General features: G+C 39.4%; 1 protein-coding gene across 1 annotated transcript in view; it reads left to right on the forward strand.

The window, feature by feature from the left end:
• LOC126480691 (glucose transporter type 1) overlaps window positions 1–27,455 on the forward strand; it is a 321,263-nt gene that overhangs the window by 68,091 nt on the left and 225,717 nt on the right. The window contains exons 7-9 of the mRNA XM_050103930.1: window positions 23,520–23,680; window positions 26,124–26,248; window positions 27,020–27,190. Coding sequence (XP_049959887.1) covers window positions 23,520–23,680; window positions 26,124–26,248; window positions 27,020–27,190 — 457 coding nt within the window. The remainder of the gene's footprint in view (window positions 1–23,519; window positions 23,681–26,123; window positions 26,249–27,019; window positions 27,191–27,455) is intronic.

The following is a 27,455-nucleotide window of genomic DNA, read 5'->3' on the forward strand; positions in this document are numbered from 1 at the left end:
CGGGCTCATTCGCATGCGCAGTTGAGTCACGTTTAAGCAGTAGATTCTCCCACTTCTAGCAATAGGAATGTGGCTGTTGGCTGTGCAAGCAGTTGCAGCTAGATGCTACCGGAAAAAGGGTGCGCCAAATTCATATTCTTGAGGGAAACAAGTTGTTTCACAAAGCACCTAGCATCCAACGCACTTTCGCATGTCGATTATTCATATCATTTTGAAACGCTTCCTTGTTGGTTATTGAACATTTTTGAACACATTTTAAGTTGATTTCTGAGTGAATCATAAGTTGACTTTTGGATGCATGCATAGTGTCCGTGATGTCTCTGTCAGGAGAATCCTCGTCGTATCTAGAAATAAACTTACCGCAGACAAAAGGGGACAAGGCTATACGAGCTGAAGGAGTAAAGCCGAACGGATGAATGCCAATCGCTGTCTGATTATGTGGTTGAGTGGGTTTGCGAATGATCAGCGTTGTTATGATTACATAGATTCAGACTACACAGAGAGGAAATAAACGACTGACAGGAATAACAGGTGAGAAAGATTACGTATTATCTTTTCGGTGTATCCAAGAAAACGAAAGTTTGACAGAAAATTTTTGGCCAGATCACTACACTAGTAAGGACCAGTAGTACAGTCGCCGGCTAGCAGCCACGTAAAGTTGTATTCTGGAAGTAACGCGGAAAACGTGTTGTTCGAACACGTAATAACGCCTAACCGGAAAATAATCGCGGGATAACTAAACCTGTGATTCTGGCAGGGTTAGTGAAGTTCATCGGCGAACAAATTTTGACAGTGGCAGCAATAGCTACAGAATTGGTGATAAGATTGTTTGTTAGAACTAGGAAGGAGAAGTAACGGGGACATCACACAAATTATGGAAGAATAAGACGATTCCAAATTTTATAAAAATTCGGTCTCATGCTTGAGAAGCTGGTGCATATGAATGAAATGTGAAACTATTTACTAAAGTAAAGCTTTTTGCTTGTAGTAGACCTAATAGGCATTTGATATTGGTACTTGCTGGATTATATTCTGTCGTGCTATAAAAATGGCCATTTGTGCGAAAACAGTCTCGTTTATTTGGTGTGTTACAAAATTGCTGCCATATGAGAAAGGCCTATTTTGTTTCATCTAGCAGACAGTGACAGAATAGACGTAATCAGATCGAGAACCCACAGCAGTCTTTGGTATTATTTGTATTAACAGATTTTTGAGTATTAGATAACGACATTTCGATTTTTCATGTAGCAAAACGTTTGACGAACTTTGATGAGGTAATAGACTCTTTCGCAGAAAGGAAAGCACGCCATGTAAAGCTGTAGCAAGATTAGAGAGAAAAAAATTCTAGGAGCTAAGGTCTGAAGAAATATCTACTTTCTTGCTTATCTCTTGTCAGTATTGGTTTTATATGCAATATATTTAATGTTACGTCACACAAAACAGCAAATTATTAGCTATTAGGGAATAAAGATTTCAGCTGAAGAGTTCTTGTTCTCTCGATTACAAATAATCCCATCCACTATTAATTGTGAGATTTTTTAAAGAGGGGCAGGCTGTCAAACCGGCTGACTGGGAGCAGGAGAGGCACCACAGGAAATTTCACTTTCCACTCTCTTGAATATAGTTTGGACGTGCGGTAGAAAGTTTGCTTTAGTGATTTTGCTGTTTCCTCTTCGTTTACTCTCACGTCAAATGAAAACGAAATGGGTATCTGTGGCCGAGAGCTATCAAGTAAATTAAAACACATTCACATAATTACGGAAGGCTGAAAAATGTCATTAGTTTCAGATTTTATTTTATTTCCACCTTTCTGACAGTCAAGCATTAATCGCCTTGCGGAACAAAGAAGTTATTTTTGTCTGTTTGCTTAAGAAATTAGGCTTTTGTTAACCTTTTCCGCAGAGTCAGTCAATGTATTTGAAACGAAATGTTTAATTCCACATTACTGGCTAGTTTCAACTGTTCGCTGCATTTCAAGTGCACGTTTTCATTTTCTAGCACGTATGATGGCGTTATGCCACAATGAAGACCCAAACATGATATAATACAGTACTGGTGCTCCAAGAAAATTTACATCCCGAAAACCACACTGAAAAGCTTAATATCAGGTCGAGGTCTATTTCAATGGGAATCTGGACATACGAATGTGCCCTTTAAGTATGCACTTTAAATGTGCACATTTTAATATGGTACACGAAATTCCAATGCTCTTGCAGTATCCTCTGATGTCTTGTTTCTTTTATGACATCATGTATGATCTTTCAATTTTTTACACGTATGTGCATACGGGCTTCCTACGTCATGATAGCTACCCAAGCGCGGTGTCGCCTGTTATTTCTAACAGGTCGCGGGAAAATATTGCGAATGGTGGTTTGAAAAGTGGTACTTTCAAACTAAATATCCTTTTACGTAAGTTGAACTATGTGCAAGAATGTACCATGAATTTATTAAATCAAAGTGCGTTTGACTTTCATTTAAAAATCAACTCTTTGATGACGAGCCATTTAGAAGAATTTTGAAGCCAGATCAGACATTTATGTCAGTATTAAAAATTTTACTGGCGCATTTGTTTGATATATTTTAAAGTGTAACACGCGCAAAAAAGATCAACAGTATATGCGAAAGCTTTGCTTCCCTTGCAGCTTGAAACCAATATTATATGTGAAAGCTTTTCTTTTCTTGTCGCGACACTATGTATATTAATTTAAACTATTAACTTTCCCTGTTTGTGTGTTCATGCTACTTAAGTGATTTTGCTGTTGGCTGACTACATCACGTGTCTTATGCTCTGAATATCCGCTGTCATCGGCTGGCGAGATCACGTGACGTGAGCTACGAACGGCTTACAAAAGCGCATCGAAATCTATATTTCAATGATTCGGAAAGTAACATGCGGTGTTTGGTGGAATTCCAATGTGTGCTATCGTAATACGAAAATACGCAGCGTACATGCTGCTGCTGCGGTGGCCGAGCGGTTCTAGGCGCTTCAGTCCGGAACCGCGCGACTGCTACGGTCGCAGGTTCGAATCCTGCCTCGGGCATGGGTGTGTGTGATATCCTTAGGTTAGTTAGGTTTAAGTAGTTCTAAGTTCTAGGGGACTGATGGCCTCCGACGTTAAGTCCCATAGTGTTCAGAGCCATTGAACATGTTGCTGCACATCAAAGATATCTCCGAAACGTGTCTTTTTCCCTGAGTTTCGTTTTCTAAAGTGCCGGGAAATTGTACGCCCTTGCATAAAACCAAAACCATTCAGAGGATTGATAACGGATAATATACTGTCACCCGGGAGAAAGTGTATTTTTAACCGGGAAATCCGGGAATTTTTTTCCTTGTCCACGTATACACCCTGAGTTACAAACAGACCTAATATTTCTGAGTGTGTCACCAATGAGAGGATGGTTATCAATCAAGATCCTATTATGGGAGTGATCTGTACCAAAGGAAAAGAGGTCATAAACAAAGCTGTGAGTATTTATGTCCAGTTGAGCTGATACACACTCATTGACATACTTGAAAAATGAAATGAGAACATTTAACTCAGATCTGGCAAACTTAAACAATTATGGTTAAAGTTGAGACATTATAAACCATGATGTAGGTAAATATATTCATTCATTCATTTATTTATCATGATCAGTATATCCTACTACAAAGAAATACCTTAATTTGTGTAGTGTATTAACAATAAGCCATCACTATGGTGCTTTTTGCTGTTCCTGGATATGCCAGCTGTATTTAACCAAATACATTAGAAATAAAGCTATTATTTTCAAAGAGCTGCTGTCTCCATGAGTGCTGTTTCTCTCCTATTGGCAATTTTTTTCACTTGATTATATTGATATTTTTCAAAGACATTAGTTACATACATCTGTACATACGTAATTCTGTTTACATGAAAAACTACTGCTGGTGAGGCCACTTCACAATGAACACTGCTACTTTTGATGTAGCCAACAGAACTTTCCAAAATTTGGATTTAGATATTCAGATAGTTTGAAAAACTATTTGGTAATAATGGATCTCCATAACAGACAGCACACAACAACTGAATGCACAAAAGTCCATCTACAAGTGGTAGCCTTGGGCAATACACTATGGTATATGGTGTGCGAGCCATGAACTCCAACCAAAGGATGGTTACTACAACCGGATGTTTCTATAAAATGGTGCCCATAAATAGTAGAATATTGTAAGTCAAGACTAGTGCAACAAAATCAGCTGTACTTAGGAAAATAAGTTTATAGAGGAGTGTTGTGCATGAATTTACAAAGGGAGGAATCTTCATGGACAATTTCATTTATTGTATCATCAGCTGTGGTCACCAGACAAATTCTTCAAGAGCAGAGATACATTTGACTATCACATCAATGAATTAAAGAAGAATGTTTCTTATGTGACTACAAACTTTCAACATTCAATAAGTGCAGAAGAATGATTAACAGAAGTATGGCAAAGCAATTGAGTTCCCCCATGAGGTATCTGTGGTGTAGCAGTAGCATCTTTGGCTAGTAATTAGAATCATTGTGGGTCCTGAGTTCAGACCAGGTTACTACTTATAGCAGGCTCATCCAAGAATTGCTCCCGGTGGTCGCCCCGCGGGCGCAAGGCAGTGTAGTTCAGTGCCCCGTCCGCGACCGTGTGTCGCTGATGTCGCCATAGGAGCGAGGGAGACTGCACAGTACTGCTCAAAGCTGACTGTCCCGCGGCCAGAGCCAAGAAAACGCCGGCCGCGGTGGCCGTGCGGTTCTAGGCGCTCCAGTCCGGAACCGCGCTGTTGCTACGGTCGCAGGTTCGAATCCTGCCTCGGGCATGGGTGTATGTGGTGTCCTTAGGTTAGTTCGGTTTAAGTAGTTGTAAGTTCTAGGGGACTGATGACCACAGCAGTTGAGTCCCATAGTGCTCAGAGCCCAACGAAAACAAAATAACAGACGAAGTGCAGCTCTGTAAAAGAGGTCGATGAGCGGTGAAACAAGCAAACCATTTACTGTTTACGTAACTAGTGTTCGTGTGGCAGAATTACTACGCAAAGTTTTAGGAAACAATATCCAAAACAAGAATCGAAGAACAACTTAGTAATTTCCTGACTCACAGGTTGATTCTATTAGTACTGCACATGCACACTCGTCATATGTACAGTAGGCATCTTCTGAAAAATGTATCAGTTTCTTAAATGAACTAAGTCATAAATATTCTATTTTAGAAATAATTTTATGTAAGGAATATACAGTCTCATTCTTCCTGTTAGTAGTTGCAAGTAAATATTTTTTGTTATACTTCGTGCTACAGCTTTTTGTATCTCTTTTCAGAGTTTAGAAATCAGATCCGTAGTTTTGTTTTGTACATTTTAACTGAACAAGATTGAAAACTTATTAAAAATAGAATTAAGGTTATAAATCTCTTTAATTATCACAGTCAACATTGTTAAAGAAGACAATTAACATTTTACACTTTTTTTCTTTTACAAGGAAACGATGTAGTCTAGGTTTGGTACAAATTTTCGAACTGATCTTTGTGACAGTTGTTAAAGTGCCGTTCAATCAAGTACTTTTTTAAATAATGTGGCTCCGATGACATACTAAATTATTGCCATGATTTTCGACTGCAGTACAAAGGAAATTAATTTACCACTCGGGTTTAAATAGTGCTATTGACCATCCATCTCGATCCATTGTAACCTTACGTCTTTGTCTCGATTTTGGCCGCTGCTGACGCGGTGGCCTGTCGGCCATACGAAGCGCGTTACAGCGGCATGGCGAGGCTTAGGCGGGCGGTCCGCACGGCCAGCTAAGCGCCACAGCTCGTCCACTGCGACAACACACGAGTTCGCCCGGGGCGCTGGCCGCGGGCGCTAGCACCCCAGGGGCGCAATTTGTACGAGCCTGACGTATAGTTTAACATACTCAGCTGCAATCCTACGTCCTGTTTTGTGTATTAATCTTTGTCTATATTCTTTGCATTGCATCTCAAAGTATATTTTTATGATCTTGCCAAAGTACGCTGTCTTTAAGTGTGTGCTCACCAATCCCAGTATATTACATACATTAAATTCATAATTAAACACATTGAACTACCAAAAAAATTTTGATGATCTTTTATTGCTAGGTATGTATTCCATTAACAGTCAGTGATAATGCCAATTATTTAAATTAATCTAAATACTTTGCATAAGTAAGATACATGATTTTTTTTAAAAACAAGAAAGGTCAAATGTTTTGTGAAATGATTTGTCTAAAAGTTAGAAATAAGAGAGACTAGAGGAACATTTGATGCACCTCATTTGCTGTACATGATTTCAAGCATCATTCAAAGGCACACCATCTTTAATCTATCTTATTTCTTTTAGACAAATCATTTCACAAAACGTTTGACTTCTTTTTCATTTTTTGTTTCGAAGTTTTATTCGGAAATCTTGTTCTCACTAACATCTCATTTGCCTTCCTAGCACCACAGATTAAAAATATCCTAAATTTAGTTCTTGATTCAAAGAAAGCCTTTTTCGCAGTTAAATATGTTATCATTTTACGTGCAAAAAACTAGGCCGTGAAGAGATTAACTTGTGACACTTTATTTGCATTAATAACAGCAAATGTTTGTGAAATATTTCAGTTCTCCCTGAACTCACTATGATTTTCTTAATCACCACAATTACTTTAAAGTAAGCAAATATTTGTTTGCAAAACTAGACCTCACACTGGTCAAGTTGATACCCTGTTTGTCTATTTCTCATTCTCCCTCTTCGTTTGGATATGAAACTTTGGATAAAAGCCCGTTGTAAGATTTATAGGGAGTTTTGCTTTTAATCTGCTCAGAAATTTGCCTGAATCATTTTCAGTGTTAATCATATGACAAAATGCATCCTCTTTGCCTGCTGTTATTTTCAAAAAACATAATTTTGATATCTTGCACTGGTGTGATGATTTTTACAATCGTGTTTCTGGATGAACAGGAAAGAAATTGGGCATGCCACACATGAGCCGCCTGCTGATGTAAAAACGAATGTCTTGAGAAAGAAGATAGATCATTCTGCACTGAAATTTAAATAAATTTTAAACATGTTGGTTACATTTCATACACCATAACGTATGGCCTAAAATGTGAAGTCAGTGCAATTAATTTTTATCTCTGCGAGCTCTTAAAAATTTTGTGCTGTCATTTACTTAGTTTCAAGCAGCTCAGTAACTACGACGAATAATGAAAAAAATCAGTCCTTTACTGAGCAAAGACAGCAAGCTGTCAGATGTAAAAAATTAATTTTTTTCTCTGGATAGTTTTCTTTAAATCAGATAAGTATTCATAGTAGCCAGCGTGTCCACTTCAGCACTATGTTGAGAAGATTTGTAGACGTTGCTGTCAAGAGTCACATGGGCTGCAGTGGCAAGATTCACACACATTTGAATTCAAACATTGCCAGTCTTAGCGGACAACAGGCAGTGTCTTGGATGTTGCGAACCAAGGACACTTTTGTGGGTACACATTTGGTCACATTTTGTCACTTGAAGCTATCATTCACTGTGTGTCGCTCACAAAAATAGATGCAAGTTAACCAGTAGTTTTCCAAAAAACATCTCTGTTCACATAAGTGGCTGCTAACCAAAATAGTCATTCAGAGTAAGTTTTTTTTTAACTAATAGAGCCCTGTATGGTACACAGGATGACGAATGTTCTACAAAAAGTGAAGCAACTTTGAGTGTGCCCTGGGAAGTGCCATAGGAACTAGAATGTTCTCAATGTACATAAATGATTTATAAAGACTGTCAGCAATACTATGAGACGATTAGCTGATGATACTCCTGTTTCCAGGAAATTGTAGTAATTGAATGGTGATAAAGAAATGCAGATCGACTTGAACTAGATTTCTACCTTGTGAAATGAACAGATATTTATTGATAAGACAAAATGGAAGAATTAACCCTGGGAAATAGGCGAGTTCTTCTGCCCCTTTTGTCCTATCCTCTGCCTGTGAGAAGAAACCTTTTACCCATTCTGGGACTGTTAACACACACAGTTGCCACAGTATCGTTTCATCCAAGTAGCATCTTAAAGAAATTAATTTATGAAATAGACATCCATCACAATGTGTTTTATGTGAAAAAAAGTGTGGTTCCAACATGTAAGTGGCTTGAAAACTTTTTAAATTATAGAATCCAATATTGTACCCTCAGTGGCAAGTGTTCATCAAAGACAAGGGTATCATCAGGAATGTCCCATAACCCCCTTCAGTCAGTCAGTCAGTCAGATCTCACAGACAGGCCGAGCAGCAATCTGGTGCTGTTTGCTGATGATGCTGTGGTGCACAAGAAAGTATTGTCGATGAGTGACTGCATAAAATTTCTAATTGGTGTGATAAATGGCAGGTAGCTCTAAATGTAGAAAAATTTAAGTTAAAGTAGATGAATAGGTGAAACAATCGAGTAATGTTTGAGTAGAGCATTAGTAGTGTGCTGCTGAACACAGGTACATCAGTTAAAGATCCAGGCATAATGTTGCAAAACAATATGAAATGGGACAACCACATAAGATTGGCAGTAGTGAAGGCTAATGGTGAAGTTAAGTTTATTGGGAGAATCTTCAGAAAGTGTGGTTCATCTGTAAAGGAGACTGTGTGTAGGACACCAATGCATCCTATTCTAGAGTACTGCTAGAGTGCTTCGGGCACCCACCAGGTTGGATCGCAGGAAGACACTGAAGCAGTTCTGAGGTGGGTTGCTAGATTTTTTACTGGTAGATTCATCAATACACAAATATTACAAAGATGTTTGAGGTACTCAAATAGGAATCCCTGGAGGAAAGGCAACATTCTTTTTTAGGAACACTATTCAAGAAATTTAGAGAACTGACATATACACAAAAGGTAAGAGAAATTAGCACTTCTATGGAGGCGTATAGACATTCATTGTTCCCTCACTCCATTTGCGACTGAAATAGGATAGGGAATGACTCGTAGTGGCAGAAGGCACCCTCTGCTATGCTGTATACATGTGTAGATCTAGATCTGAAATAATGAGCAAGGTAAAAAGTGCTAAGTACTTCTCTGTTGTTTGACTATGTTATGAAAACAGCAATTGTAGAACAAAGGAATCAAATCATTCAGTGTGTCTACACTAACGATGAGGACTTTTCAATGGAAGAAAGTTTGGTTGACTTCATCTTAAGTCATCAGAAAACCGAAAGAGGCTTATCAGAAGAAATATTTTACAAGATGAACAGTGATGGCTTTGGACATTCAGAACTGTTGTGCCTAAGGCTTGGATAATCACTTGGACATAGCAGGAAAATGTGGAGCCATTTAACCACAAAAAAAACTTTGCTAAATTTATGCATTGTGCAGCACATAGCTCATTGACATGCATGCTCTGGAAGTGTCTGTTCTAATGATCACTTTTCTGGAAAAGTGGTGCAGTTTTTCAGTTACATCAGCAGCCCTGCTTTGAGGTGAGGGGCTTTACTTGATTGTCTTAAAAAGACTGGAGAGATACACTAATACAAAATAGTCTTCTGGACAGCAAGCTATGGCAACTCTTCAGAACAACTTAGCACCTGAGCACCTTGTGTTGCAGGATATGATCAATACAGGCAAATGAACCACTGAAACAGCAACAGGTGCTATGATTCTTTTTTAGTTAAATTAATTATGAATTTAAAGATATGATCTTACGAATTATTAAAACTGGACAATACTAACAACTCATGATAGAGTGCAGCAATTTGTTTGTTATCTGGTTTGGCAAAAAATATTGAACAGTTATATGAAGGGAGTGCAGAAATCCAGAGCCAAAGCCAAATATGTTTGTGATTCTGTGTCCATCCAAAGCAGTTTTCCTGTTAAATTATTGAGAAAGATGAAGGGTACAGCTGGAGAGAAGGCTGGAGGTAAGACACACTTGATCAATGCTGGGAAACTATTTGAGCTAGAATGCTTCAAATTTTTTGAGTTTTGTCAAGGGTGCAGGATCACCTTAGTGTGACTATGAACATAGGCCGCCCAATAACTGGCTGGGTAGTCAGTTCAGATGATGGAAGAAGGCAGCAGCAAACCACGTCCAATAGGAAAATGCGTTGTAAAGTACTGTGATCAGGTAGACAACAGATTTTCTTTTTTCTGAGGCATAATGGGCATAGTAGACAATCATTTTCCCCTTACTCAATATACATAATACAGTGACTTGATGAGTATAAACATGCAGGTAATAATAGATGTAAAATACCAACATCCTGCCTTACAAAAGAACAAGAATAACGAACATACCTGAACTGAAAGAAATTAACTGAAATCTCATGAGACAAAGAGGCTCACACTTTAGTTTTTCTTTCATTGTGTTTTTCATAAGTGTCCTAAACTATTCTATATTTCTTAAGTATAGTAACAATGGAAATTTGTGGGTGGATAATATGCAAAATAAAGGAAAGGTGGCCACTCGCCTATAGTTGATTGATGTGTGGCACATAGAAGCATGCAACATAAACAGTGTTTTACTTGCTTTTGAGGTCTTGCTTTTGGGGTCTTGCTCTTTCTCTTCCTTTACTAGAAGTACACACGTTCAAGCATACTGCCACACACAAACCCAAACGCTTGTGACCATGTCCATGGCGAGACTAGTTCTCGATTAATAACAGCAGGTGCCCAGGCATATGGAGTAGGGGAAGGGGTAGGAAGGATTTATGAGGCAAGGAGTAGTTAAGTGAGTAGTGTGAAACAGTCCTTTTGACAAATGGCCCAGTGACTGTACCAGAAGACAAAAGGACTTCAGAGGTTAGAGCTTGTAAGAGGTAGAGAGAGAGAGAGAGAGAGAGAGAGAGAGAGAGAGAGAGAGAGAGAGAGAGAGGGGGGGGGGGGGGTGGGTGGGTAGGTAGGTAGGTAGGTAGGTAGGTAGGTAAGGTGAGGCATTGGGAAACAGGTTAGTGGAGGTTTAGGCCAGGGAGATTGTGAGACTGCAGAAAACACTGGAGAGGGAATTCTCATCTGCATAGTTCAGAAAAACTAGTGCTGGAAGGGAGTATCCGGATAGCTCACATAGTGAAGCAGCTGTTGAATATATTCCTGTTGTGTGTAATGTGTTCAGAAACTGTATGGTCAAGCTCACAATTTGCTACAGTTTGGGTGGTGACATTCATGTTAGTAAATAGTTGGTTACTTGTCATAGACAAACAGAATGCTGTACAGTATTTGCAGCATAGGTGATGTACAACATAGCTGCCTGCCTTTTGTAGGATAAGAAATGCCTGTGAGTAGACTCCAGTAAGAGGTGATGGGTGGATATATGAAACAGTTCTTACACCTGATTTGACCACAAGGAATGACCCATGGAGAGCATGATTGGAATAGGGACAGATAAGGATATTCTGTATGTTTTGTGAGTGGTGGAACACAACTTTGGATGATGTGGGTAAGATTTTGGTTAGGATATCCCATCTTGTGGCACAACGAGGTATTGCTGAAGTCCTGGTGAATTAAATGGTTGACCTGATCAAGGCCAGGGTGATAGTGGTTGATCAGTGGAGTGTTGGTTGGTGCCTGGTTAATATGTTGAGTTGTGTCAGAGGGAGGAGAAGATGGCATGGGCGATCTATTTGTGGATGATCTGGATAGGTTATTGTCAATAAAGGCTGTGGTAAAGTTGTTGGTATATTATGACAACTCTAGCTTTCCACTGCAGATGCGGCATCTAAGGGTAGCGAGGCTATAAAGAAGCCTCGTCAGTGTACATTGCACCCGCAGTGGAAAGCAGGGTGCACCAGTGCTTCTACCTCTGGAGGAAGACTTTGTCCGATAGCTTGGTCTAATCTAAATGTGCCTATTTACTGCTCTGTACTTCGTTTATGTGATGAGCAGTAGTACATTCTATTTGATATATATGATAAAGAAATATGATAGAAGGTTGATGGAGACCTGAATGATCAGAGGTCAAATGAAATGGCCGAAGTGAATGCTCTGCCTCTGGAATTACAGAAATCTCTAAGAAGTTTATAAATTACTAACTTCTTCAGTTTTAAAGTAAAGGGTATGTGTAACAGAGGACTTAAGATTAGATTTCCCAAACAGTATTACGGCTCACTGATATGTCATGGATTTTTTTAATCTCGTCATGGAAAGACCTTAAAGGATATTGTATGAATCAAGTTACGCATCAACAGGCAGAAGCAGCCATTGCAGCTTACTTCTGTAAAGCATACCAACTAAAGATTAGGACTGCTGCTAATCTACTCACACTGGCAATATTTTTTGGAATGACTGTTGTATTACTTTATGTATGTAAATTAGTAGAAACACAGGTACTTTGAAAAAGCCATTGCTTCTCATTTTACACTAATAAGCTGCTGTTTTAACCAATACTTCAAAGCACTTGCTTTACTCAGACTAGTACCAGCAGTCTATTTACTGGCAAAGCGAATATTTGTTTAATATATAAAGCAAAGTTTTGTAGAATATTCATTGCTGACTCCAAATATATTGACAAGTTGTAAAGGAGTAGCTAATGATGTGTTATTTTGCTTTGTGTTAGAATACTGAATATCCCTAGATATTCAATCTGTTGTCTACTGGTTTTTATACCAGAGTAAAAAACTTATTAACAAAATGCATTGTCTATATTGACATCAATTTTACTTCTAGTTGTGTGACTTTGAACTGAAGAGGTATATCAACCAACCTCACACAACTTCTTATTGCATGTTTCTGTAGAAAAACTGCTTTTTAATCTTAGTTGTAGGGCTTCATTGTATTCAAGTTATCAGTATGAGGCAAACTGTATACAAATAATTGACTTCTTGAACTGCAGCCTGTTGTCTTTAATTGTGAGCCACTACACCTCCTGTAGTTGCATGACTCTGCTTAACACTTCAACTTGGCAACAAAATGACAGTCTGCAAGGGAATGACACTTTGTAATCTGTGTTCCCTGTATGTCCCCTTGGTTGCTTGGTTTGCTTGCCATTTCCCAAGGTTCTAACACACACTGATGCCAAGTAGAATGTCAGTGTTTCCTTTCCTGTTGGAGGAGGAGCATTTTGTCCTATGCTGTTCATATTGTTTTCTCCACTGGGTACTTATGCGGCAATGCTCATAGGGCACTAAGGTAGGCAGAGCAGATGCTTTTACGAGACATTAGCTGCTCTGGTCCATTTGTACTATTTTGCAAAGTGCATCTTGAATACATGATTGAGACTGTCAACTGTCAGTGTATACCACATTGATGTCTATTTAAAATATTATGAAACAAGGGCTCAAACGTTAAATCAGGAATGCATTCAATCCTAAACTGTGTTAGATCTTGAACTATTCTGGGTCTCTTAAGAAGCCAAGGTGAAGATCTGCTCCATTCTTGGTGTAAAACTTTGAAATGAGCTACACGTATCTGTCAACAGCAGTCCTTCATGCAGCCACCTTGAGGCATCATTGGTCACAGTTGATTATGGATAAGCCATTTCATTGATGGGTGAGCAGTGGTATGATATGGCTACATTGGAGGTGTGGATATTGGTTTATAAGCTTTCCATACCATGAAAGTCCTTTCCTGATGGTATGTGGTATCTCACCAACCTCAGCACAGTGACTTGTAATTGTGCTGCTCCTAAAGGCCATGGTGGACAATCTACATTTCTCAAGATGAAAAGGAACAACAGGTGCTGACAAGAGCTCTGGGAATGTTTTCTGATAACTATAACTAGAACTACCTGAAGCCAAACCCACACAAAAGTTGGATCTGCATTTTCCACATGCAAATTAGACAGACGAAAAGAAAATTCAAAGTTATTTGGGAAGGCATTGAGCTGGAGTGTTGTTTTAACCCCAGTACTTTGAAGTTACCTTAGGCCAATCACTCGCTCACCGGCTCCACTACACTAATACCAAACATGAGGTGTCAGCCCGAAACATCATGATCCAGAAACTTGATAGTAATTAGGTTGCCCAATCCCAAGTGGTGTGTACTTTTGCTATGGCACTCTGTTTCTCAACTGGTGAATGTGCCAGTCCAGTGTGGTATAAATCTGCCCATATGAAAGAAGTAGATGTAGCCCTCAATGAAAGTGCAAGGCCAATTACTGGATGCCTGAAACTGACTCCTGTTGATAAATTGTACTGCTTGGCAGGCATTGCTGCTCCTGATGGACACTGGGATGTAGCCACAAATGCCGAGAAGAAGAAAATTGTAGAAAGTGAGCTACACCCACTGGATGGACACACTCCACCAAGACCTAGGCTGAAGTATAGGAAGAACTTTTTACAGTCGATGTCTGCACTAAATACATCTGTCAAGGAATGCAAAGGAGAACTGTGGGCAGAGGTAAAGGCAGCTGAATGCTTGTCAGTTGGACACAACTTAGACTGGCATTGGCAAATCTAAGGACAACCTAGTAAAATAGGGATACTTAAGAGCTAACACTGTATGAATGTGGAGAAGTACAGACAATGAAACATTCTGTGTCACTGTTCACATTGCCCTGATTCATGCTACTAAGAGGAATTTTTCAAGAGACAAGAGCAAAGACTGTTACAGTTTATTTTTGTGTTTGTGCATATGTATGAATTCATTTTGTATGTATGAATTCATTTTGTTTCCTTAACACAAATTGTAAATTTATATGATCTTTCTTGTATACTTCTATCTTGAGTAAATAAATGAACCTGTAGAAAAGACATTTCCATGTAGAACAACACTTTGCGTTACATAATTCTCATGTTTTAAGCAGTCAGGCAGGGTGGCATCATCTCAGTATTTAAAATAACACAGGGAGAATGAGAACTGTATAAAGATAGGAATATGTCTGAGGAAAACCTCACTTGTGGAACTGTCAGAGGGACTTATGCCTCAAAGTAATATCATACCTGTTCCATTGTCAAAAACTATACCTGTTACATTATGCCTGTGCAGGAAAACCTTTCGTATGCCTACTTCTAGTTGGGTCAGGTAGCCCTAAGATCCTTCTTATGCAGCTGGTGAGAGCAATGCCACAGTAACTACTCCGGAATGTATCAAGAGGATAATTAAAATAACTTGTCTTATGGAGCTGTGAGAGCAGTGCTGCAGTAACTACTCTGAAATGTTTCAAGAGGATGACTAAAAAAACTTGTCTTTCATGATTAGGGGAAGTGTCCTGTCAGCCAGAGAAAATGGTGTGATTTTCTTTACTCCTTCCTTTAAGGTGCTGCAACATATTATAGTGTATTATGTCATGACCAGGTGATGGGTGTCACATGCTAAACACAATACTGAATCCAATTCCCATATCAGAAAGGGACAGTTGCATGCTCCATAGTTGGTGAAACTGAAGGCCTCAACTGCCTCTCCCAGCAGCCACTCTGTTGCATCAGAATAATGGATGTTGACTGGCAGTGTCTGTAATTCTGGCAAAATGTTCTGCCATTGTATGGACAGCGCCTTCCAGTTTGGTCTGAAGACAGTTTCACCTTGCAACTTGGCCAATAGCATTTGTTCTTTGTGAGAAGTATTTCAAATTACAGGAGACTTGGTGCGTACAAATCAGTGGAATTTTATACCATTCATCAAACTTGAATTGTCAAACATCCCTGAAGAGATGTAGGAGGGCATTGATACTAAGCCTGTAATACAGTTATAAATTTCTAAATATAAGTTCATGAATGGTAATGGTGCTGCGGTCGACACCACTGAATCCATAACAAATGCTGAGTAGGAATGTGTTGAGTGCAGCTAGATGGCAACCAACATAGTCTAAATTACAGAAAAAATAGCTTGTGTCAGAGTTAGCAATAAGTCCAAACTGACTTAAATAAGATAGTAGCAGTCTGATAAAAACTGAAACCAATCCCAATACAGTAACAGGATTGTTGTCATTTGTCTGTTTGGATGAAGCCTCTAGAAATGTGCCATCAACTTATGAACTGTCTGTGGCTTGTTGTGCTGCTAACTGTAAAGAGTGTAGAGGACTGGATGCTCCAACACTGAAATCATCTAGTCTTCCCATGGAGGGCATAACAGTTAAGTGGTTCAGCCCCCTCATTTCAGTTGTGGACTCATGTATCAATCTCATTGTCTGTCAAGAGCCCAGACATCTCCATTTCCTTACTGCTGTTACGCAAGGGTATAGAAAAACACATGTTCAGTTGCTTTTACGATGCAGTCCACAATGACTCAACAGGAATATTATAGTTTGAGGTCAGAGAAGATCTTACTTCATCCATGTACTCATTGCAGTTGAATGAACACACAGTGGTTTCATGAATCTGGTCAGTTGCCTTGCCTCAGTATGTGTATAGGAGAATTTGGAGGTATTATTTTGTTAATAAAACCTTCACATAACCTGTGCAGTGCTTCACTGTTAGAAGAAGAAAGTCTGAATTTTGTGGTTCTCTTTGTTTCTCCATATGTAAACATGACTTGTGATGAGAATGTAGTAAAAGTAGGATAATCACACCACATTATTTGTTTGCATTTCAGGGTAGCAAGTTCTTATGTCGCACACACTGTTGAAGCCTCTGCTTTGCTTTCAGCTGTTCTACAAGAGGTTTGGGAGCAACAGCTCTGCAGTGAATGTTCAACTCATGCTGTTCACATCACACTGCTTCTCTTGACACTTTCCTCACCTTTAGTCCAGCAGCCACTTAAGTTACTAGGGTCTTTTTAGAGGTACTTAATTTCAGCCCCTACCATCCCCATATCCACCAGAAAGTTTATATGTTTTGCTTACAGCAAAAAACATCAGCATTCTATTACAGATAAACTGAAAATAAATTACTTGTATCAGGTTGTTCCTGATAAGTAGTCTACTAGTCCCTGTACATGTAAAAACTGTAGTGAGTGAGGTATTCAGAGACCGAGACACTGGATTCACTTTTGGGAGAAACAGGATTCAAATTCTCATCGGGCAGTCCAGATTCATGTTTTCCATCATTTCCTTAAATTAATTAAGGTGAATGTTAAGGATGGTTCTATTGAAATGAATGTGGTTGATTTCCTTCCTCACTCTTGTGCTATCTGATCTCTAATTGCTTTGTCATCAGTAGAATGTTAAATCCTAAACTTCCTTATATTTTGTACAAATAGATAATCAATATGTAACAATGTACATACGAGGGCGGTTCAGAAAGTAACCTCCGATTGGTCACAGTGCGGGTTGTGGGGGGAGTAGCGACGCCATCTGTGCGTTCACGCACTCAACAGGTCAGTCGGCATCAAGCCGTGGTCGAGTGAACGTCGTACCTGCGCTAGTTTAGTTTTTGTGGCAGTTTGAAATGTGTGCTGCAATAGAAAACCCCGCCAAATGTGAAGTTCGTGTTGTCATAAGGTTTTTTACAGCCAAAGGATATTCTGCAGCAGCTATTCATCGTGAGCTTTGTGCCGTGTACGGACCAAGAGTTATGAGTGCAGGAATTGTCCGTGAATGGGTACGTTTATTTAAAAGTGGACGAGAAAACGTTCATGATGAAGAGAGTAGTGGTAGACCATCATTGGTGACTGATGAACTCGTTCAGACAGTTGATGCAAAAGTTCGTGAAAATCGACGTTTCTCAATGTCGGAGTTGTCTACTGGTTTTCCACAGATTTCTAAGACACTCTTATACGAGATAGTGACAGCAAGATTGGGTTACCGTAAGTTCTGTGCACAATGGGTGCCCAAAATTCTTACCCACCACCACAAAACTCAAAGAATGGCCTCTGCATTAGACTTTCTGTCACGTTATGAGGACGAAGGAGAACCATTGTTAAACAGAATCGTGACCGGTGACGAAACCTGGATTAAGTACGTGAACCCTGAGACAAAAGAACAATCAAAGATGTGGGCACATTCAAATTCGCCTACTAAACCAAGAAAAGCCTCGCAAGATTTTTCTGCCAGAAAACTGATGGCAACGGTGTTTTGGGATGCCAAAGGGGTGTTGTTGGTTGAATTCATGGAACGTGGTACGACCATTAATCAAGACGTGTACTGTGAAACAATAAAAAAGTTACGACGGGCTATACAGAACAAACGCCGTGGTATGCTGACTTCCGGTATCGTTTTTTTGCACGATAACGCCCGTCCTCACTCTGCTCGCAGAACAACGGCCCTTCTTGAGTCCTTCAAGTGGGACGTTATCAACCATCCACCTTACACCCCAGACCTGGCGCCAAGTGATTATCACCTCTTCATGCATTTGAAGAAATGGCTTGGGTCACAGCGGTTTGATGACGACGAAGAGCTCAAAGATGCGGTCATAGGCTGGCTCCAGGCACAAGCGGGTGATTTTTATGCAGAAGGAATTTCAAAGCTTGTGAAGAGATACGATAAGTGCCTCAATCACTATGGAGACTATGTAGAAAAATAGTGCAAAGATGTAGTTGTAAGATGTATATATTAAAATATTTTTATTTAACTTGGTGTATTTTTTTAAATCAACCGGAGGTTACTTTCTGAACGGCCCTCGTATATTTCTATTTGTAGTTGTTATTCATTGGGCATATTCAGCATTATAATGTTTCCAGGAATATGGCCTATGGAACATTTAATTAAAAAATTTGTTGTCAACTGTGATGTCATTAAATATGGAGAAGTGACTCGGTTGAACAGGAATGGGAAAGGATTACAATCTGTATTTAACAATTTACCGAGTAAAAATGTAGTGAGAACATTTACTTCAAGGTTCTTTCTGCACTGATCAGCAAGAACATCATTCCCACCGACCTTTAATCAGTATAAACCTCTTCTAGTGATAGCAACATCACATGGTGAGGAGTGCCTGCTACACACACACACACACACACACACACACACACCAGTAAGTATGATGTCCATGTGTAGAATGGGGAAAGCACATGATCTATTTGAGTTTGACCAAGGGGAGATAGTGATGATCCGGAGGGTCGGCATGAGCATTTTGAAAGCTGCATGACTTGTCAGGTGTTCGAAGAGTGCTGTTGTGAGTGTCTTCAACGTGTGGCAAAAGTAAACTAAACTCTGGCTGAGCAGGTCATGGAGGCTAAATGGTACCGACCAACTGCAGTGTCATCCTCAGCCCACAGGTATCACTGGATGCGGGTATGGAAGGGCATGTAGTCAGCACACCTCTCTACCAGCCGTAGGACAGTTTAAGAGACCAGAGCTGCAACATCTCAATCAAGTAGCTCCTCAACTTGCCTCACAAGGTCTGAGTGAACCGTGCTTGCCAACAGCACTCAGCAGACTGGATGGTCACCCATCCACGTGCTAACCCAGCCCAACAGTGTTCAACTTTGGTGATCTGACGGGAACTGGTGTTACGACTGTTGGCAACATGTGACAAAACAAAGGTGAAACCATGTCCAGATGTTTTGGGTTTGTGCTGCAACTGGTCATTACAGATGTCGGACCTCGTAGGCTGGGCAGACTGATAAAACAGAACAGGCAGTGAACTGTTACTGACCTACCATCAGACTTTAATGCTGAGCAGAGCATGAGTGTGTCTGAACACACAGTGCACCAAACACTCTTAATGACGGACATCCACAGCTGACAACCCATGCATGTGGCAATGTTAACACTGTGACATTGGCAACTTTGACTGAAATGGGCAAGTGGCCATCCGCACTGTCATTGGTGCAGTGGTAGAGCATTGTACGATCTGATGAATACTGATACCTTCTTCATCATGCCAGTGGGAGGGTGCAAATCAATCGTCTTCCAGGGGAACAGCTCCTTGACACTTGTGCAGTGGGACAGAGACAATCTGCTGGTGGCTCCATTATGCCCTGGGGAACATTCACGTGGGTCCAGTGGAGCTTGTGCAAGGCACCATGAAGGCAAGGAGTATCTTGCAGTGGTTGCAGACCATGTACACTCCTTCATAACGATCATGTTTCCCGACAGAAGTGGCATTTTTCAACAAGATTATGTTTCATTTTACAAGGCCAGGAGTATGATGGAATGGTTCGAGGAACACAGTAGTGAGTTCTAATTGTTGTGCTGGCCCCCCAACTCATCAGATTGGAACCCAATCGTCACGTCAGAGCTCATCCGACCCCTTCATAGAGTTTATGGAAATCAGGTGACTTGCGCATGTAGCAGCATACCAAGGCCTCTTTGCTTCCATGCCATGATGTGTTGCCACTGTTATCTGTGCCAAAGGTGGACATACTGTCTATAGGTAAGTGGTCATAATGTTCCGGATGATCAGTGTATAGTCAACTGCAGATAACCTCGGTTTTTATCACAAAGACCTCAATTATTCCTTTTATACATTCTACAGTCAAACTGTTCCTGAAATTGCGCTAGCTAACTTAAACACTAACAAAACTGTTGAAAAAAAAATCAAAATTATGATCAAGATCAAACACCAATGTTTAAATAACTATCCTTCCATAAGAAGTTGCTGAGATATGCCTCTCTGGAAGCTCACACATTCATGTGGTACACTGACACACAGATTTATAGAAAGAGGAACTTGCTTCATATGTGATTGTCATCATTGACATCAAAGATTAAAACCATTGGACTGATATAGTTGTATTTACTACTGTGCATTGAAGCTGTCCCCTCCTCTTTATTCTGTTTTTCATAATATTTGGAACTATTCTGCAGAGTTAGATTTCCTTTCGAATGTTATGTTGCAATTATCATCACATTGTGCCATAGAAATCTTAAATCTTTCAAGATTCATTTAAACATCATCTGATTTTATATGTTGAAATACATTTATTTGTTCCATTATATGTCCTTTTTATCACAATTTCCGCTGTTATTGGTTCTAATGCTTGAAATGACACCACTTTAGCTTTGCTTGTGGAAATCATCATGCCACATAGAGCAACAAATTGGCCCAGTTTATATTCTGCTGTCTAGATTTTCTTGGAGAAATGCATGGTACAACTGTGCTGTCTTACAGTATAATTATAATATTTGAATAAATATATTGTAAGACAGCACAGTTGTACCATACATTTCTCAAAGTAAATCGAAGCGGTTTCAATTTCACTATTGCCTGTTAGGACCTGGAATGAGTGCAAAACCAGAACTCATAAAAATAATTCAGAAACTAAAATCCAGAAAGTCTATGGAGATGATGAAATGTCAAACTATCCAATAAAGCATGTGTATGAAGAAATAATTGAACTGCATTTGACTATATTAAACTGCTCATTCAGTTGAAGGAGTATTTGTGGAAAAATTAAAAATTGGCATATTAGCAGTAATATAAAGAAAATTAACAAGGATGACCAAAATAACTATAGACGAGTTTCTTTAATCTCTGATTTCTCGAAAATCTTAGAGAGACTTATGCATGGTAAGTTGATTATTTTGCTAGGAATACATATTATTCAGATTCTGGCACAAAATGGTTACCAAAAAGGAAAGTCTGCAGAAACCGCTATCTCAAGCTTAACAAAATCTTTTATAGATACATCAGACAACAGACACTCTGTATCTGCTATGCCTCTGGATCTGTCTAAAGCTTTTGGTACCATCACCTATAATAACTAAAAACTTGAATGTTGTGGCATAAAGGCCTTTGGACATGCAGTGCAATGGATAAAATAATACATGAGTAAGAGACTGCATAATACGACTACAGTATCTGGGTACAGATCTGAAATTACGGATATTAAATACAGTATACCTCAAGGATCTACTCTTGCTCCAGTTTTGTTCAATGTATTTATAAAGAATATTGAAGGCAGTGAGAAAGATTAAAAAATATTAGATGCTGGTGGTATAAATTAGTAAAAGCAGAATAAAATCTGGACACAATGGAAAGAATATCATTTGTTTCAGAGAATGACACAGTGCAGTGACTCATATGGAATGACTTAATTATAAATCTAAAAAAAAAGATAGTTTGTGGTGTTAATGGATAGAGAAAGGGAAAGAGAAAAGGAGGGATATATATAAAATAAAATAAATACCTCAGAAATATTTCTGGGAATTATATTTGACAATAAGCTCCAATGTAGACAACATATAGTCAATGCCTGTGGTAAATGACGTTCTGTAATATTTATTAGTATATAGCTTGCACATTATGCTAACAAAAAAACTTCTACGTGCAGTCTATTGTGCTTTTTTGAATTATACTTAAAGTATGAAATTACTATTTGGGGAAACTCCAGCAGCAATAATAAAAAATGATTTTTGTATCAAAAAAGCCATTGGGGACCATTCTGAATATAAAAAACAGACTGACTCATGCAGAGCAGCATTCTACATTCCAAACATACTGACATTTCCAACCTTCTACATAAACAGGACAATAATTTCTTTAATCAAAAGCAGTACATTACATGGAAAAAATTGCAGATGTTCGTTCATGTTGAGATGATCTGTTTGCCTGTAGTTAGATATTACTCTCTGGTTTGATGAATCTTGAAGTCTCATTTAGTGCTTTACTGAAAAGATACATTTGAAACTGCTGCTATACAGGATAGTGACAAATGATGTAGAGCAAACAAGGAATGAATTATAGAAGTAGTTCAGATAATTCTAAATATGTTTTCCGAAAGGTGGGAATGTCTGCTGTCAAATATTAGTAACAATACCTCCTCTGCTGCTTATTAGCTCACAATGTTCTTTCCATTATACAGTGTTGTTGTCACTTTAATTAAATGTCGCTTTTAATTACTCAGGCTTCCAGTAAAACCAATCACATCATTATAATTGTGAATATAAATATAAACAACTGACTATAAGTTTAAAAGAGACTGTGCATAAATAAAAATTTTACATATTCCTGTACAGATTACCTATATGTGTGCATCTGTATTAGCCGTAGAATGGAAAGCGAAAAGAAAAGTTATTCTTGAGAATAGGAAACTCAACAGGTGATTAAATTCTGACTGGCTATGTCCCGATGTGACATAAGAAATAAAGGCCAACTGAGGAGTATACCACACAGACTACATCTGTTGAAAAAGGTCCTTGATACTTAGGATACAACTGATAAAGCATTTCATTCGGTGGTATTATTTAAAGGAAAAAGAACTTTTTAGTATGACGGATTATATACATGTAAATAATGAAGAATTTTTTTGTTAAGTGTGTGTGTGTGTGTGTGTGTGTGTGTGTGAGAGAGAGAGAGAGAGAGAGAGAGAGAGAGAGAGAGAGAGAGAGAGAGAGAGAGAGAGAGAGAGAGAGTGTATTTTTTATATATATTTGCCTTTGTATGTATGTTATGTAGTCACCCGAATTAAAAAGTATGTAAAACGCCTTAGGCCTAAACATTGAGAGAGAAATGTAAGCAACTGTGCTATCATTGTTGCCTTTATTTGATGTTTTAAATTGCAATTAGATTAAGTTGATTTATTCTGTATTATAGTTGCAGACTCTGTACAGAATGTTACCAAATGGGACCAAATAAGTCAATCAATCGAGCTAGTCATTGGCAAACAATATAGTCGTAAACTTTATATTCTTAATAATTTATTGTTTTGAATCAACTTTTATCGCTCTAGTGTCACGGTATTTTAGTGATTAGAATGGTCTAAGGATGGGATTTCAAGAATTTTTCTCCTTTATGTGATTTTGGAAAATAATACAGCATTGTCTCAAGTTGTACCCAAACACTCAAGTAATACATACTTTCTTTTTCTTTTCAGAATATTGAAAATTTTATGAAGGATGTGTACAAAGATAGATATGGTGAAGATATGAAAGAAGAAACTGTGAAATTCTTCTACTCCATCGCTGTATCAATTTTTGCCATTGGAGGCATGTTTGGTGGTTTTAGTGGGGGTATGATAGCAAACAGGTTTGGCAGGTGAGCCAGCTAATTGTCACACATCTATCATCTCTCTCACCTTCAGTAATGGCCCACAGATATTTTGTATCGTGTATTTACTTTTATCAAACTATAAAGTAAACTGGAGAAAAGAACTTTTACTTGAAGTAACTATTAACTCGTGTTGATGCAAAACAATGGGGACTTCCAATTAACTACATAGAAGTTTTTGGAAGTGCGCAAAATGTTTGTTGTTCATAACTACTACAGTGTCCTCAATGATCACTTGTTAAACTGCATTTTTGTCCTATTACTTTACCTCGTTCATAATACTGAATATTTTATATAAATCAGATAATGGAAAATGGAAGGTTCAGGATCAAAGAACAATAACATGATAGACTGCTACTCATAATATAGAGGAGGTGTTGAGTTCCAGTCGGGCACAATGAAAAGATTGCTAAACATTTAAGATTTCAGACAAAAAATTGAAAAGATCGCGCGCGCACACACGGCTACTATGTGCAGCTAGTGAAGCCTGAAAGCTAAAACCTAACTGCACCTGTGTCTGACTTGGTGGCAATCTAGGATGGGTAGTGGAGGCTAGGAGGTGGTGTGGGGCAGAGAGTGGGAGGGACAGCAGGGTAGGGGTGGGAGAATGTTGTACTGCTTGTGAGAGCATGGAAGTACATAGTTGGGAAGCTGGGCTTGTGAGGCAGAGGGAAGAGGAGAGACATGGAGAAGGAGAAAAGACTCTAGGTGCGTTGGTAGAATAATAAAAGCATTCGTGTTGTTCTGGAGTGGGAGCAGGGAATGGGTTAGATAGGGTGAGGACAGGGATTAGCAAAGGGTGAGGCCAGGTGGGTTATGGGAACATATGATGCATTACAGGGAGAGTCCCCCACTTGCACAATTCAGAAAAGCTGGTGTTGGTAGGAAGGAGCCAGATGGTGTAGGCTGTGAAGCAGTCACTGAAGTGAAGCACATTGTGTGATGAAGAATGTTCAGCAGCTAGACTGTCCAGCTCTCTCTTGGCCACAGTTTGGCAGTGGCCATTCTTGTGGACAGCCAGCATGTTAGTTGCCATGCATATCTAGACAGCAGCACAGTGATTGCATCATATCATGGATAACATGGCTGCTTTCTTAGGTAGCCCTACCTTTGATGTTATAGGAGATGTCTGTGACCAGATTGGAATAGGTGGTGCAGTGGACGGATATATGGGACAGGTCTTGCATCTAAATCGTACATTCTTCCACTACCAACAACTCCAGTCCTGTTACTGGCATCTTCTATCCCATCAAAGGTAGGGCTACCTTTGAAAAAAGTAGTACAATCTGCAAACTAAGCTGCAGCCACTGTGCTGCTTTCTGTGTGGGCCAAAAAATTAGAAAGCTATGTATCTGTATGAATGCCCAATGCCAAACTATGGCCAAGAGAGAGCTTGAAAACCCAGTTGCTGAACATGCTGCCCAACATGATGTGCCTCACTTCAGTAACTGCTTTGCAGCCTGCACATCTGGATCCTCCTGCAGCATTTCTGAATTATTGTGCAGGTGGGGACTCTACCTGCAGTAGGTCCTATGTTCATGTAACCCCCCTGGTGTCAACCTTAACTAGCCCCTTTCCTCTCCCTACCTGTCCCCCTTCCCTTCCCTGTCCTCACTCCAACCCTACACCTGTCTTCTATTATTCCATTAATGCACCTGCAGTCTTCTCCCCCCCCCCCCCCCCCCACTCCTCTCTCTCTCTCTCTCTCTCTCTCTCTCTCTCTCTCTCTCTCTCTCTACCCCCCCTCTCCTAAGCCTCCCCTCCCCCTCACCTGTACCCAGCCTTACAATTCTGCACCTCCCCACCAAGTCTCTGCATGTTCCCACAAGGCTGACATTATTTTTCCCCCGGCCTACCTTGCTGTCCCTCCCCTTCCCTGTACCATGCCACCTCCTTACCGCCAACACCCATGCCAGATTGCTCCTCCCGTCAGACACAGTTGCAGTCCACAGGTCTATCACAGTGGTTTAGAGAGAGAGAGAGAGAGAGAGAGAGTGAGAGAGAGAGAGAGAGAGAGAGAGAGAGAGAGAGAGAGTGCACTATTTTGGAGGGAGGACTTTTTTGTCTGAAAGCTTAAATGTTTAGCAGTCGTGTCATTGTGCCTATCTGCAACACTGTCTCTGATCCACTGTTCAGTCAGGTTGTTGATCAGTTACTCAATGGGAAATTAAATACAGTAACAGTGAGATATGGAAAACATTCACATAACACTTTTTTTTTACTTTGTCGCACAAAATAGAATGGATTTATCAAGATTATAAGCACTGAGGTTCACCAGTGACATAGTAAAGGGTAACATGCAGCTCATTGTAGAGAGTTTTTCTTATGTAGTTCTTGTAAAACTTGAGAGGACTAAATTGACTGGGCCTGTAAGTTAAATATTTATAGCAGGACATTTGAAGGTGCAAGTACTCACCCCCTTACGTTGCAGGAAAGGTGGTTTGCTCCTCAATAATGTCCTGGGAATAGGTGGAGCCTGCCTCATGGGTTTCACTAAGATAGCCCACTCATACGAGGTGCTGTTCCTTGGCCGGTTCATCATTGGAGTCAACTGCGGTGAGTTGCTGGAGGTCCGCAGTCACTTGTGCATGCGAGACAACTCTGGCACGACACCAACACTATGCATGGAAACTAGCAAATGATGTTGATGCATGTTGTATATGTTATGTGCTGAGATTGTGGAATTGTTTGCTTCTCAATCTTCTCATTCTGTTACTTAACTAACCCACATTTCCTTCTGTGTATCATTACATATGATATACATAACCTTCCAGCTGACGCTTCACATTCTGTTGAAAGAACTCTTCATTGAACTTGTGCATACTAACTGAATGTTACTCAGTCAACTTCTAATACATCCAAAACCCAATCATGATATTTTTCCTGTTTTTATTCAGCTCTATGGCTGTGCTGGTAATGTTGAGAGATGCATTTATCTTGCCTTCCAAAAACATTTTTAGTCTCATTCATCAATAACATCACATTCTATTTGTTAAATCAAAGCACATGTAACATCGTAGATACATTTGACCTACTAACCAAAGAATTAATTCCCTGTAAGCAAAGCAGTTAAAATACTGCTGACAAAATGACTGCTTCATCCTAACACTGCAGTAGTTTTGGCGAGCTGCTTCTTAACTGTATTCAGACTAATACTGCGAAAATCACATCTCACTTTCTCAATGATTTTTTACTTTTTGCCACTGTACATTACAATCCCTTGTTTCCTGTAATTTGTTTGTAGCGCATTGTAGTGATTGTGTAATCAAACCAATAATCTCTAACAATTACTACTATTTTCTTATTATTTGGCTTTTATGACTTTAGGTCTGAACACATCACTGGTGCCGATGTACATCTCTGAGATAGCACCTCTGAACCTTCGTGGAGGGCTAGGTACAGTTAACCAGCTTGCTGTCACGGTTGGTCTCCTACTCTCGCAAGTTCTTGGAATAGAGCAGATTCTGGGAACTGATGATGGGTGGCCTGTGCTGCTGGGTATGTGCTTAGTCTTATTATGTGTAACATAATTATTTTTTGTGGAATTTGATTTTAACAAAATCTTTAAGAAACAGTTCTATCAATTTTCTGCTATCATCAATAAAATCCCCTAGTGTAAATGTAATATTCACTGATCTCACCTGGTTAATTAGCTGTCAAAAAAACTCAGCATTTCGGTATAGCCATTTGTCAACATCATGAATATCTGAGGGCGCATGAATTGAAAAATCTAAATCTACATCCAAATACATACTCCACAAGC

Source organism: Schistocerca serialis, chromosome 5 (assembly GCF_023864345.2).
Source record: "Schistocerca serialis cubense isolate TAMUIC-IGC-003099 chromosome 5, iqSchSeri2.2, whole genome shotgun sequence".
NCBI lineage: Eukaryota > Metazoa > Arthropoda > Insecta > Orthoptera > Acrididae > Schistocerca > Schistocerca serialis.